We start from the raw sequence: 14,844 nt of genomic DNA on the forward strand, positions 1-14,844 counted from the left end.
GAGAGAGAGAGAGAGAGAGAGAGAGAGAGAGAGGGGGAAGCAGGCTCCCTGCTGAGCAGACAGCCCGATGTGGGACTCGATCCCAGGACCCTGAGATCATGACCTGAGCCGAAGGCAGCGGCTTAACCCACTGAGCCACCCAGGCGCCCCTATTTTGGCTTTTTAAAGAATAGAATTCTGTTCTGTATATTATAATGCTAATTGTTTTTGTGTTTCTAGGATGATTAAAAATACAGTAAAAATCTGTATTATAGCCTAAAAATTGAATATAGGTGCAAATAGCTCAACAGGTCCATCTTCCTGCAGGAATTCCCCTACAACCCTCCCTTCAAGCACATACAACCCTACCCCTTCCTTAACACAGTAACATGAAACGCAACAAAATGTTTTAGGTGTACATCATACATTTATTACCAACAACCCTCTCAACTCCAAAATTGGGCACAGGGATTAAAAATAAAAATTCATTGCACTACTTAGTAAAGCATTACTAGTAACTTTCATAAAAAATGTACAAACTTTGTTAAAAATTTATCAAGCCTTCAAATGATTTGGTTACAGATATTTATAATACATACATTTAAAACTATATGTTAACTGATACAATGGGATATGATTTGAGGAAATGACTCAGCAAATGATTCCAAAAACACCCCTGTAAGCTTTCATAATCTGAAACAAACAGCAAAATGAGGTAACCAAATGTACCACAGGGGGGAAACTAGCTTTCTAATGAAGGCCTAAAGATATCTGTGAAAAATATTCTCTTTGAGTTGGTAGATCTCATTCAAAATACTATAAGAGGCCCAATTTAAGAATCTTAATAAATCCCATTTCAGAGAGTGTATAAAATCTAAATATGCTTTGACATTTTCCAGATTTTGCTCAAAAAAATTCAGGACAGAAAATCCTAATGAGATCTGGATACCTGGAGGCCTTGACTTGTTTTTTGTTTTGTTCTATGGGGGTGGGGGGTGGGGGGGGCTGAAAAAATTCGAAGATGATAATTCATGCAAAACAACACAAAATGAAAACCCCACAGCAGAGTTAAGGTGGTAAAGCCAATACTGTTTTAGGATAAAAGAGGAAGAAGGCAACAAACCAACACCTGCCTGCTATCTGGTGCATCGCTCAAGGTGACAACAGCTGGGCACGAAGCAACTATTCTTTCTTTTGTTAGCCATGAAGCTGCTCACTGTGGCTAGTCTGAGCTGGTTCAGAACACATGCATATATGCTCCTAATACACACTAACCACTTAATAAGCAAATCTGTACACATCTCCAAGGGCCCCATGCAAAGAAAGACATTCCCAAAGAGAGATTGGTCACAAAAGTGCAACATTACTTCAGGATTTTACCAAAATAGACCCTGCTGCCTCCTAAATTGCCAACTGCCTCTCAAAAATTTGCTGGAAAAGGGATATTATGACAAGAATTCATCGTCAGAGGGAGGGACAAAAGAGCTACTACTTTTCCTAGTCATTAGTACAATGTGCCTTGTTAATTAGGTATCTATATAAATTAGAAAAAGTGCTTTACTTGCATGCTTCAATAAAATGAATACTGAGTGTAGTAGTGTTATGTTAGATCTGTACAGATATAAATTTTTTGCAGCTATATAAAAGAGTCTATGTATAAGATGGGCTTTTGCCATTTTAAACATGATTTTTTATACTTAAAAAAAATAAAGATCAAACTATACGTGATTTGTAATGTAGCTGATTATTACGCCAATAATTTTGGTCTTCAACACACTTTTTATTCATCAGGAACAGGTGGGGAATATCCTAATGATTGAAAAGTAACATGTGCACTTTAGCACTGTTGAGATGTATTTCTGATGCACTGACAAATACTGGGGCAAACAGAAAGTATGCAAAATCCTACTTGTCTGACTAGATAGAGGCAACAGTGTCTTGAAAAGGGCAAAATTGTGCTTCTGTGAGAACTGACTTTACTGAACTCTAAGCTGGGATGAGCTTATAGAGACTTCAGGGAAGGCAAGTAGCATGGCAGTAACAAGTAGTTAACACTGTCTGAGTAGAAAACGGACACAGAGCCAACTGAAAGCTGAGTGAGGCTGGCAGCAAGTCATCACAGTTCCGACTGGGATTAGGCAGCTTGCACTACTGCAAACAAAGCAATGACCTCAACTGCAGGAAGAGGCAGACAAGGCTGAAGACAATGAAAGAAGGAGGGAGGAACCAAAACACTGCTGGAAAAATGACTTTAAACAATCTAGATGATGTTCAATGGACCTATAAAAAAAAAAACCCCACACAGCTATGTATTATTTCAGATCAACTAAATGAAGGTCAATTCCTGTTTTACAGCATTATTTTTTATACAAAAATCAAATCTTCATTTATACTGCAAGTATTCTGGACCTGTTATATTAAATTTTTCTCATTCAAACAAAATTTTTAAAAAGCAATGAAACATCAAAGCACATCAGGTCTAAGAATTCGAGCTGTCACAGCACTTGATCCATCCTGGAAATGAGGGTTTCCATGAGAAGCACATTTACTGAGGGAAGAACCAGACAACTTTCAGAATTGGAGGTTGGCAGGTGAATCAGTACAAACAGAAACAGAATTTCTTAAAAGAATGTAGTTGCCTATGCGCGCTTAACAAAGAACATATCAAAAGTCAAGCTGAATTAGCTAACAGATTTTGTTCTGGTGGAAGTAAAGGAGGTGAGACAATGGGACCAGCGATATTCTTAGAAATATATTACTCAAAAATCTTCAGAATAGACTACAAACCTAAACATTTAAAAAAAAAAAAAAATCACAGGTACTTCCCGTAAGAAACTTACTGGAAATGTAAAGGAAAAAACAAGAAAGTATCAACATTCAAATCACTGATTGAAATGCTAATATTGCTAACTGATGATGTATGATATTGCACCTTCTTTTTGGAAACAGTAAGTTGGAGATTAAAAAAAAAATTTTTTTTTTCACAACAGAATCAAAAAATCAGGTTCATGGAGTGAGAAATCTGTTACACTTTTTTTCTTAAGTGACCCACTTGGGACCACCAACAAAGAGAAGGTGACAGCTGCCTGAAGCAAAGGAAGAAGGCTTTTCTCATTCCATTCACTGGGAGGGAAGGGATGGAGTATTCAATGCTTATCATTGATGCACCCTTAGCAATCAGTGTGCAACAGCAAACACAAGGGAAAAAACCAGTGTACAGTACTAGTGCTGTTTAAATAACACACCAGATTATACATTGCAGCATAATTAAAACTACACACACATTCTTGGTACATGCTGGTATATAGGATCTCATACACACGTTAGCTACCATGCCCTCACACAAGTAGTTGCGCACACTCTCTCACACACAGATACATTTATCAACAGTCATACGCTGCATTCATTTCCACTCACAGTTTCTGAAGGCTCTATATAAGGTAGATTGCTATATCATCTGGAGCTACCACTTTTTATAAAAGCACATGCTAAAAGATCACGTCCACTGTAATCTTGCAGCAACACTCGGAATGATCACACAAAAACCAGGGAATGTTAGTGCACACACAAAATTAAGCTAAAGAAAAAGTCTTTGGAGTTCCAATCACACGGTTAGTATAACAATCCCATAATTGTGAAGACTAATTGTAAGCTTTTATAGTTGATTAAGTCACACAGTGCAAAGAAGGGTCCATTGACCCTTTTGGTAAAGGGAGGGCTGGAAGCCACACAGATTAAGTTCAATGGATAGTCCGTATATACATGTGATGAGGAACACCCAAACTAAAATTGTGCTCTTAGGTTGGTCATTCTGAATCCCGATGCACTTCTGAAGCATCAGCTCGGCAGATTGGACAAGTACGATTTGCCTAAAACACAAAAGAGAAAATATGTCTGAACTGTGATTTTACAATGTAACATGTTAAACACAATGAGCTATTTTTATTTCCCATAGTTTTTACATTATTTATTCCTTTAAAAAGATACAAAGCAATCATTTCATCTCTTTAAAAAAAAATACACTACAGGGGCACCTGGGTGGCTCAGTGGGTTAAAGCCTCTGCCTTCGGCTCAGGTCATGATCTCAGGGTCCTGGGATCGAGCCCCGCATCGGGCTCTCTGCTCAGCAGGGAGCCTGCCTCTCTGCCTACTTGTGATCTCTGCCAAATAAATAAATAAAATCTTAAAAAAAAAAAAAAACACTACAGGGGTGCCTGGGTGGCTCAGCTGTTAAGCATCTGCCTTCAGCTCAGGTCATGATCCCAGAGTCCTGGGATCGAGCCCCACAGCAGGCTCCCTGCTCAGCAGGAAGCCTGCTTCTCCTTCTTCCACTCCCCCTGCTTGTGTTCCCTCTCTCGCTGTGTCTCTCTCTGTCAAATAAATAAATAAAATCTTAAAAAAAAAAAAACTACAAACTCAAAGACTTAGTAGTCGATGAATTATTGTTTTTAATTATGTCTGTTTCAACATATAGACAAAATTACCTATCACCAGTTCAGACAGACTTAGTAACTAGCTTAAAATGCCCTCTCAACACATGGCACCACTGTTCTTTGAGTTGCCAAAGCCACAAAACTAAATATCACCTGCTCTCTTTCTAAAACACTTTATTCATCCAATACTCCCGTCTGTACATTATAATAGCTCTCGAATCAGTTCTCTTCTTTTCATCCAATTGCCAGTATTCCTTCTCTGTCTAGCTCAGAACATCACCATTCCTTCTCAAAGTCTCTCAGAAATATCTCTCCTTTTCCATTCTCCAAATGGTGGTCAGTCATCTTCCTAAAATACAATCTCAGTCATAGGCTTCCACATCATTTCCAGGATCAAGTCCACACTCCTTCACACACATTGTGACTTCACAATAAGCCGGTCACTGGCCCTATCTTTGAATTATCTCTTCTCTCGCCACTCTTGAAATCAGCCATATACGATCTGCTATTTTCCTATCAATCTCCGTTCTACACCGCAGGGCCATGCACATATAATACTTTTTTTAAAAGTTAAGACTCTTTGCCTTCTGGATTCGGCTTGAGCTAAACTGGGCACCCTTACTCTGTGCTCATACAGAAGACTAATTCTGTTTTAATGCATCTGTCTTCCTCACCAAACTGTGACCTTATCTAAATCACTGGTCTTATCTCCTAATCAGAATACTCTTAAAAAAATAATAAAGTTGACCCTTTTAAAATTATTTTACTGCATCATATTTTTATTCTACCAGTACAAAATGCGGAATTTGTGTCCTTTGTGTCTGTAGGTTTTTCATACCTACAGAACAGAAAAATGATCAGGATTAAATATAAGCACTAGTGGGTGCGCCTGGGTGACTCAGTGGGTTGAGCCTCTGCCTTCGGCTCAGGTCATGATCTCAGGGTCCTGGGATCGAGCCCCCCATCAGGCTCTCTGCCTAGCAGGGAGCCTGCTTTCCCCCACCCCTGCCTGCCTCTCTGCCTACTTGTGATCTCTGTAAAATAATTAAATAAATTCTTTAAAAAATAGATAAATAAAATAAAATAAAAGCACTAGTGGTTCATTTCCCATGTAAATTTCTAACAAAGGAAGTCCCTTCTAAACTCTTAGAGGAAACTGGCCCAACAAGTTCAGAATTCATCCCTATATATACCACTAGAAAGGATATACTGATGATTAAAGACAAATAACCTATTTTTAAGGTTTGCACAATTACTCCCACATTGATGACTCTAGTTAATTTTTACTGGCCTTTTCTATTTGCAGACATCACTGAAAATTTTGTCTCCTTATCCATCCTCCACCAGAACAAGGGACTTACTTTACCTAAAATGTGGTCAACAAAAAAGAAAATTCAGTGTTATTCTCTTCACAGATGCCATCACTTTACCTTAAGCCATTTGTCGACACACTTGGCATGGAACTCGTGGTTACAGGGTAAAACTCTAAGTAGCTGCCTTGACTCAAAATCACACATGCATACTACACACCTAAAAAAAGCAAAAAAGATCACTTAACCATAAATCCAAGTGGTTTTCTATTTTGTTATGACTAATGAAACCTAGAAAAACCATTTATCATCTCACTTTTCAAACTGTCATTTAAATTTCAAGACAAAATAATTTATCAATATCCTGAAAAAATCATGTTATTAAGACATTTAGAATGTTTCACTTTATGGAGAGATCATCAAGAAAACTGGTTAAACATCCAAGCTTGTCTTAATACTGAAGACACTAATAATATTCAACAAATGGTATTGAAACAATCAGACATCCATATACAAAAGAATGAAGTTGGACCCCTACCTCACATGATATACAAAAATTAACTGAAAAGTAAACAAAGGCCTAAATTAAGAGCTGAAAATTATTAAACTGCTAGAAGAAAACATAGGGGTAAATCTTCATGACCTTGGAATAAGCAATGGTTTAGCAGAAACAACACCAAAGCATAAGAAACAAAAAAAGTAGATAAACCGAACATTTAAAAAAATTGTGCTTCAAAAGATAACCATCAAGAAAGTGCAAAGACAACTTACAAAATGGGAGGTATTTTTGAAAATCGTATCTTATAAGGGAACAACTTGTATGTATAACATATAAATAACCTCTACAACTCAATAATAAAAATACAACAATTTAAAAATGGACAAAGGATGTTAACAGACATTTCTCCAAAGAAAATACACAGGTGGCCAATAAGCATACTAAAATAGTCCAACATCGTTAGCCATATAGGAAATGGAGATAAACTTAATAAGATAAACCACCTCACTCCCACTAGGACAGCTAGAATCAAAACAGAATAGTAACAAGCACTGGAGAGGATATGGAGAAACTTTACATATTGCCGGTGGGAATGTAAAATTGTGTATCCACTTTGGAAAAAATTCTAAGTTCTCAAAAGGTTAAACAAAGACATCTGTCTCGCTCAGTCAGAAGAGCACGTGACTCTTGATCTCAGGGTTGTAAGTTTGAGTCCCATGTTCGGTGTAGAGACTATTTAAATAAATGAATAAATAAAAACTTTTTTAAAAAGGTTAAACAAAGCTACCATATGATCTATTAGATACCCAAGAGGAATGAAAACATATCCACAGAAAAATTCTGTACACAAATGTTCACAGCAGTATTATTAATACTAGTCAAAACATGAAAACAACCCAAAAGTCCCATCAACTGAGGAAGAGGATAAGCAATATTTGGTGTTATCCTTACGACAGACTATTATTTGGCCATAAAAAGGCATGAAGTACTGATACAAGCAAAATAATGGACCTTGAACACATTATGCTAAGTTAAAGAAGCCATACATAGAAGAGCATGTATTGTATGATCTCATTAATGTGAAATGTCCAGGACAGGCAGAGCTACAGAGATAAAAAAGTAAATTAGTGGGAAGCTATGCTGGAATAGATAGGATTGGGGAAAAATGGAAAGTGGCTGCTAGTAGGTAAGGGGTTTCTTTTTGGCGTGAAGAAATGGTGTACATTTGAATTTGAAGACTGCAAATTTGAAGGTCACAAAACTCTATGAATATATTAAAAACCACTGATTGCATATTTTGCATGTGAATTGTATCTCCATAAAGTTGTCCTTAAAGATACTATAATAAGGAGAATATTTATGTAAAAACCTCAACCTTTACATGTATAAGCTCTTCAATCTCATATAAAATATTTTGAAGTTAGAAACAGAAACCATAAAATTTCTAGGCAACCTAAAAATCTAGAACAGGACTGTCGAACACTGTTAGAAGATGTAGAACATTTCTGTCTCTAACAACAGACTCATTAGTGAGTGCAATAAAGAAACTTAACTTTTTATTTAATTTAAACAGCCTCACATGACTACTGGCTACCTTACAGAACAGGACAGGCCTGGAGTATGTAATAGAGACTATTTATCAAGTTATCTTTGACTCTCAAGCTTTTATTTTATAAAGGTAGAAAAGGAAATTTCCGAGTGATGTCAGAAATATGTACTTACAAAGTCTGTTCTGACTGGTGATTGTTAGGATTGAACCGGTAAGAAGGAAGCTGTTCAATATCTGCTTTAGTCAGTCCTCGAGGCTTAGCCTCTCCCAGTCGCTCTGCCAGGTTTAGTAGGGCCTAGAAAGGGAAATAGGAGCCAATTTTCATCTCTCTTTGAGCCACCCAGGCATCCCAAAATATTTTTCTTATGTTGGGATGGTATCACTGTTTTTTCCACTGATGGGTACATGATCTATTCAACAAGGAGCTGTCCCCTTCAGCAACATGACTTATGACTTAATTTTAGTATACAATACCTAAAGGATAACCAACTCCTTTGCACGAAACTGACATCATCAGTGTAGAAACAAAACCAGGAAATTATTACACAGCCCCTTTCTCTCTCTAGAAATCTGGAACTGGAGTCCAAAGGACAGTGCAGTGTGATTATATAAGATAGAAGGAAAATGACATAAGAGCATTTTGAAAACTACAGAAGAATATAGTATTTGGCCTGATCTCTTCCACGTGTGTTTAAAAACAAAAACAAAACAACAACAACAACAACACACCAAAGGTGCTTTAAGATTGTATGTGTATGTTTGTCTCTTCCCTGTCCCTAGGTTCTATTCACATTGTATAGAGACCAAGTAAAGCTGGGGTGAGAAAGGTTTAACTAGTATTAAAAAAAAAAAAAAAAAAAAAGTCACATTGTCACTTACAATCAACAATACAAAGTTGCCTTCCAACCCCTAAACTGCACCTCCCATTCGTAACCTCAAGTAATATTATTTTATATATTACATATAAAATTATATAAGTATGTAAAATATAAGCTACTTGACCTGCTATCTTCTTTTATTCTGCCTTCTTCATGAACTACTGCAATCTTTTTTGCAGAGCATCTTCTTTTGCAAGCCCCCTGTGCACACCCAACACTACCATAAACCATTTGGCGATCAAGTCCTGCTGATTCTAGTGTTAAGTCTCTCAAATTAAACCACATTTAAAAACTTTAAGAATAAAGAAAAAAGTCTCTCAAGATCTACTCTTTTATATTTGCAGTTCCCAAAGTTCAGAATTGCATGGTTCTGTAATTTGCCCAACCTATTTAGTTAGTTTTCCTCCCACTAATGTCTAACCATTCCCATCTATTCCTTTATGCTACTAGCAGTTTTGACTCTTAAAGGTAGAATCTGATGCCATCAGAACCAAAACATTTAGCAGCTCCTTCCTCCCAACAGTGAAAATTATGTCTCTAGCAGGGCACACATACTCAACAGCCAGCTGAGATTTTCAATCAAATCTCTATTTTCTCCTTTTCACTTAAGCCACCAACTGTATGTCATGCCTCAAGAATATCCAGCACTTCCCTACCTCAATCTCATGCAATGAAGCGGCTTTTTTTCCATTCTTTAGGAACCAGCTCAAACACTTGTGCTTCCAAAAAATCTTTTCACACCAAATCACAATTCACTGTTTCTCACTTACATTTTCTCAAAGGCATTTTATGTAACTCTAATATAGCACCAAGCCTATCTTATTATCATAGGTGTGTGGTACGTGTAGAAATATCCCAAGGATGCCGACCACTTTTTTGATATATTCATGTTGTGAAACATACAAAGGACTTATCAAATGCATGTTTAATTAGGTGAATGAGTAGAATACTTCTTATGCTAATAACTCTACCCAAACAAACTCAGTTTACCTACTAACCTCGTAATTTTCTACTTCTCCATCTTCCACGTCCAATTCAAAGCTGAAAGTTGGGCCCACTGCAGGTGGCACTGGAAGCATTGATCTGCAGTGAAAACAACCAACACTAATATTGATACACTGGTACACTACTTCAATGAATAGGATGGGAAGAACAAGGTTAATGCTAAAAGAATAAAGAATGGTCAGTGTTAATCAGTGGCAGCCCTTTAAAGAAAAGGACTTTACTAGCAATAAAACTGACATTAAAAAAATACAACTCACAATAGCATAAAAAACATGAAATATTAGGGATTATAATTTAATAAAACATGTGCAAGACCTATATAATTAAAACTAAAAATACTACAACCAGGAAGATTTTTTTTAATTAACAAACAGAGAAATATACTGTTAAGCAGACTAGACGATACCAATTCTCTTCCAAAATTGATCTATAAATTTAATGCAACCCCTACCAAAATCCCAGCAAACTATATTTTAGTAGAAACCGATTTGCTGATTTTAAACTTTACATGGATCACTTAAGACTTCAAATAATTTTAAGAGCCAAGTTCTGATACTATCTGATTTTTAAGACTTCTAATACAGCTACAATTATCAAAAAAGTGTGGTATAGGAGCATTGCCCTCTGCATAAAAACATTTCCTAGTCTTCTTAGAAGGTAATTATAGACTTGAGACTGAATTCTGGCCAGTGGAAACTAGGCAGGAAGGCAGAGAGATCCATTTTCATTTTTGCTAGTTGGAGTGTAGATATAATGGCTAGAACCCGAGGAGCCATCTTCAATCATGTAGAGAAAGCCATAAAATTTTGAACATGGTAGAACCATTCCTTAATTATTGGGCTAACAATCCCTGAACCGCCCACTTCTGAACTTCACTCAGTGAAAGACAAATTAAAAACTATCATGTGTAACACTTGGGCATCTGTTACAAACTTAATCCTAACAGTATTTCTAAGGCACAGAAATAACTTCTCTGACCTCTTTCCTTGGGAAAGCAGCAACATCAAAACGTATGCGGGGCCCCTAGATGGCTCAGTTGGTGAAGCATCAGAGTCCTGGGATCAAGCCCCACAATGAGCTCCCTACTTGGTGTGGAGTCTGCTTCTCCCTATTCCTCTGCCCCTCCCTGCTACATGCACATGCACACGCGGGCGCGCACGTTCTCTCTCAAATAAATAATAAAATCTTAATTTAAAAAGCTGGAAATTCAAAGATGGCTAGTGATGACAGCTGTTTAAGAGAGGCAAAATTGTAAACTTTTCTACTTTTTGATTTATTTTTAAATCTTCTGACCTATTTTCTGGCTCACAAATTTCTTCCTCTCCCACTTCTCCCTTGTTCTTGGCTCTTCTCTTTATTCTACCCTTACACAGTCTCCCAGTCCAATCCCTTAACATTAAATAAAAACAAATCTCTAACACACCCTAAAATCGTATTATCACACAGAAGATATTCATAAAAGGAGGAGAATGTCAAGGCTATCAAAATCCAGAATTCACTAAAATGAGAAAAACAGAACTTACAACACATATGGTAGTAAGCTGGGATGATAGGGGGGAGGTGGTATTGGCTGCTGGGATCGATATCTACTACGTCCTGTGAGCCTCCGAGGCATAAATGGAGGATAAGGCTGTAGGGGGAAAAGAGTTAAAACAATTTAAGATCACTCTACCTTTTTAACTATTTATTTTGCCTAATAGTCTCTCTTCTTAAAAAACCTACAAAATTTCTTACTATTTAATAAGTAACATTTGGCATTTATTAAATGTTAGCATAAATACAACTAGTTTAAAACATACACTTAAGGGGCGCCTGGGTGGCTCAGTGGGTTAAAGCCTCTGCCTTCGGCTCAGGTCATGATCTCAAGGTCCTGGGATTAAGCCCCGCATGGGGGGGGGGGGTCTCTGCTCAGCAGGGAGCCTGCTTCTCCCCCCCTCTCTCTATGCCTACTTGTAATCTCTGTGCCAAATAAATAAATAAAATCTTTAAAAAAAAAACAACAAAAAACCATACACTTAAGTATATTCCTTAGTGACTGGGGCACCTGGGTGGCTCAGTCAGTTGGGCATCTGACTTGATTTTGGCTCAGGTCATGATTTCAGGGTGATGGGATCGAGTCCTGCACCAGGCTCTGAGCTTAGCATGGAGTCTGCTTGCCCCTCTCCCTATGCTCCCTCTCCCTCACCACCTGCTTTCTCTTTCTCTTTAGATATAAATAAAATCTTAAAAAAAAAAAAAATACACTTAGGTGTAGTTTTAAATACAATTTTCCAACTAAATGCTTTCAAGAATACATTTAAAGTTCTAAACAGGCAGAGTTATATAGAAACAGAACTCAAAACAAGTTATCAGAGCAAGTAATAGATTAATAACATGACTGAAAACTTACTACTCCAAAGGACACCTCCTGATGCAAAGGATCATGGGTTAGGAACTGCAAAGGAGCTGATGGAGGTAATGTTGGGGGATGGGCCGATGGAGGATAAGTAAAACCTCCTACTGGAAGATGTTCACCTAAGAGTTCCACTTCATTTTCTATCCTTTGCAGAGGCTGAGGGAGGAAAAGAGCAAACTAATATATTAATATACTACCAGTGTTTAGACATATTATGTTTCATAATAATAAAAATTAACCTCCCCCAAACACCTTTAAGGTCATTTATTTCTTGATGTTTATACCAATCTAAATTTATACATGTGGACATACAGACTACAGTAAAATCTCTGAAACATGTTGTTAAAACATTTCCAATAAACATTTTACTATTTGAAATGTCTCATAAAAAGGAGATGGAAAGTAATTATATGGAAGTTAAAATTCCTTTTTAGTCATAATACACTGACCTCACAAAATCTTCAGACACTTCAGACATCTTTAACATATGAAACTGAGCATGTGTATATTTACAAATCAGAACCAGGGCTAAATGGGTGGGATCAGATAGAGCAGACATGCTCCTATATTAGAAGACTTATGGGCTTCAGTATTAGACTCTTGCTGTTGTCACTAATGAGCCATGTGACTTTTATATAAATAACTTCATATGAACCTCATATTATCTAGAGGACTAAAAGGTTCACTGCCTACTTCAAAAGCATACTATGAACACTGAGACAATGTAGGAAAGCAAAGCACATAGTATGTTTCTTCCTGATAATAGCTTTACTGAGATATAATTCACATACTATAAAAAAATCACCCTGCTAAGGGGTACAATTCAATAGATTTAAGTAGATTCACCGGAGTTGTATGACCTTCATCACTATCTAATTCCATAGCACTTTCATCCCTCCACCCCCCAACCTGTGCTCATTAGGAATCCACTACCCCATTTTCCCAGTCCTCCCCAAGCCTTGGACAATTGCCAATCTACCTTCCATTTCTACAGCTTTGCCTATCCTGGAACATTTCATATGTTTGTGTCATTTGTGTCTGGCTTCTTTCACTTAGCATAATGTTTTCAAGGCTCATCCATTTTGTAGTTTATGTATCAGTACTTCACTCCTTTTTATAGTTGAAAAAGATTCACTGTATCAGTTGATGGACATTTGAACTCTTTCCACCTTTTGATGTCAGGAGTAATGCTACTATGAACACTTATGTACATATTTTTGTGTATCTGATTCCTTTAGGAACACGTATTCGTCAATGTTAGTCTAACTTCCTCCTGCAGTTAGACAATTATCAACACATTATTCACTATTCAAACAGAATTCCACTTTAGTTTGGGAGCTTATTAAATATGCTGGAGAGAAATCCCAACCGCTGACGCTATGACAACACAAGTGAACCTGAGCTGCTGTGATCTGGCGATGTGACTGCACCTTTTAAAGGATACCAAACTCAAACCTAAGTGATGGCAAAATTTTGTTTTAACCTTGAACTCTCAGGTACTGGAAGCTGAGAACATCCTGCCATCAATCCTGCCATGATTCTAATAAAGACTTTCTTGTAGAAGTAGTTATACCTTTCTGGATAAGCCAAACTTTTGTCCTAATTGGCTTCTATAGCTGTCAGAGGAGCATCCAGGTTAAGTTCTCCTCTACCTGAGACCCTCTACCTATTACGGTGCATAAATCCTGGGTAAAGGATGGTTAAGGGTTCCTCTAGGATACATGGTCAAATTCCTTTCACAGGACTTAAAATCTTTTCCTCTAATCATTCCATATGTTCTCTTTCCCATTCACCCTGAATGCCTGATAGTTCAGATGGTTAACTTAGCCTGTCCAAAAAACATCTGGGCCTCCTTCCTGTGCCCTCCCTTCCACTGCTGCAGTGTTTAGACCTCCTCCAACCCCTCAAAAGAATATGCCTCTCAACTAAATTCCAGTCCCAAGACAAAATTAACTGTATTTTAACAGATGACCTCATCTTTTCATCAGAATATAGAAGAAAAATGGGACTTCAAAAAAACCCAGAAAACAAAGAAATTTACTTTACTTGCCTAAATGAAAGTAATTATTATAGCAAGTACAAATAAACTATTTTATAATACTTTCATTTTCCACCATTTCAGAAATACATAAAAGGAAAAAACAGAACTGAATTTTTCTTCAGATTTACTTCCAGAAGGATTGCAAACATGAAGGAACAATTTTAAATTATAAAAGAGACATATAAAAGAACTAGAAAAACTTAAGCAACCAAGATAATTTTAGGTAAACATGTTTATATTAATTTATGTATCTGTGAATTCCCTAATTCTTTTAAGAATCAGAAGAATGCCTAAATTATAGTTTTTAAGTGGTAACAAATAACATCTATCAAATTAATCTGCCTCTTAGGTCTATACATTCTCTGAAAATTAAAGACATAAGAGTAGATACCTACCGATCGTGACTGCTGTGTTTGGAAAGGGACAAACTGGCCAGGTGGTGGCAAATGAGGAGGATGATGGGGAGAAAGGTGGGGAGGATGTAAAAGAAATGGGTCACTAGAAATAAGGGGTGGGAACGCGGCATATGGTACTGGTAAGTGCTGAACTGAACATGCTTGAAGCATCTGTAAAAGAAACCATTATTTGTTGTTTATTAATATAAAACTAGTAATAATATATTCTTAAAAACTTATACATTGAGATTGAAATGTCATTGCCATATCCCGCTCAAAATCATACCAAAATGTCTTAATGACCTACACTGACAATGAAACTATAGCATATTTTTGCATTTATCAGTAAAATACTAGTAA

The 14,844-nt window shown here is 36.9% G+C and overlaps 1 protein-coding gene across 1 annotated transcript in view; it reads right to left on the reverse strand.

The window, feature by feature from the left end:
- Positions 1–386: 386 nt before the first annotated feature.
- Positions 387–14,844, reverse strand: part of LOC111145700 (ring finger protein 38) — a 43,796-nt gene continuing 29,338 nt past the window's right edge. Inside the window, exons 5-11 of the mRNA XM_022500822.1 lie at positions 14,485–14,655; positions 12,043–12,204; positions 11,177–11,283; positions 9,647–9,731; positions 7,944–8,065; positions 5,843–5,942; positions 387–3,848 (exon numbers count right to left, since the gene is read on the reverse strand). Coding sequence (XP_022356530.1) covers positions 3,786–3,848; positions 5,843–5,942; positions 7,944–8,065; positions 9,647–9,731; positions 11,177–11,283; positions 12,043–12,204; positions 14,485–14,655 — 810 coding nt within the window. The 3' untranslated portion in view covers positions 387–3,785. The remainder of the gene's footprint in view (positions 3,849–5,842; positions 5,943–7,943; positions 8,066–9,646; positions 9,732–11,176; positions 11,284–12,042; positions 12,205–14,484; positions 14,656–14,844) is intronic.

Source organism: Enhydra lutris, unplaced genomic scaffold, assembly GCF_002288905.1.
Source record: "Enhydra lutris kenyoni isolate GAN:26980312 unplaced genomic scaffold, ASM228890v2 scaffoldscaffold13, whole genome shotgun sequence".
NCBI lineage: Eukaryota > Metazoa > Chordata > Mammalia > Carnivora > Mustelidae > Enhydra > Enhydra lutris.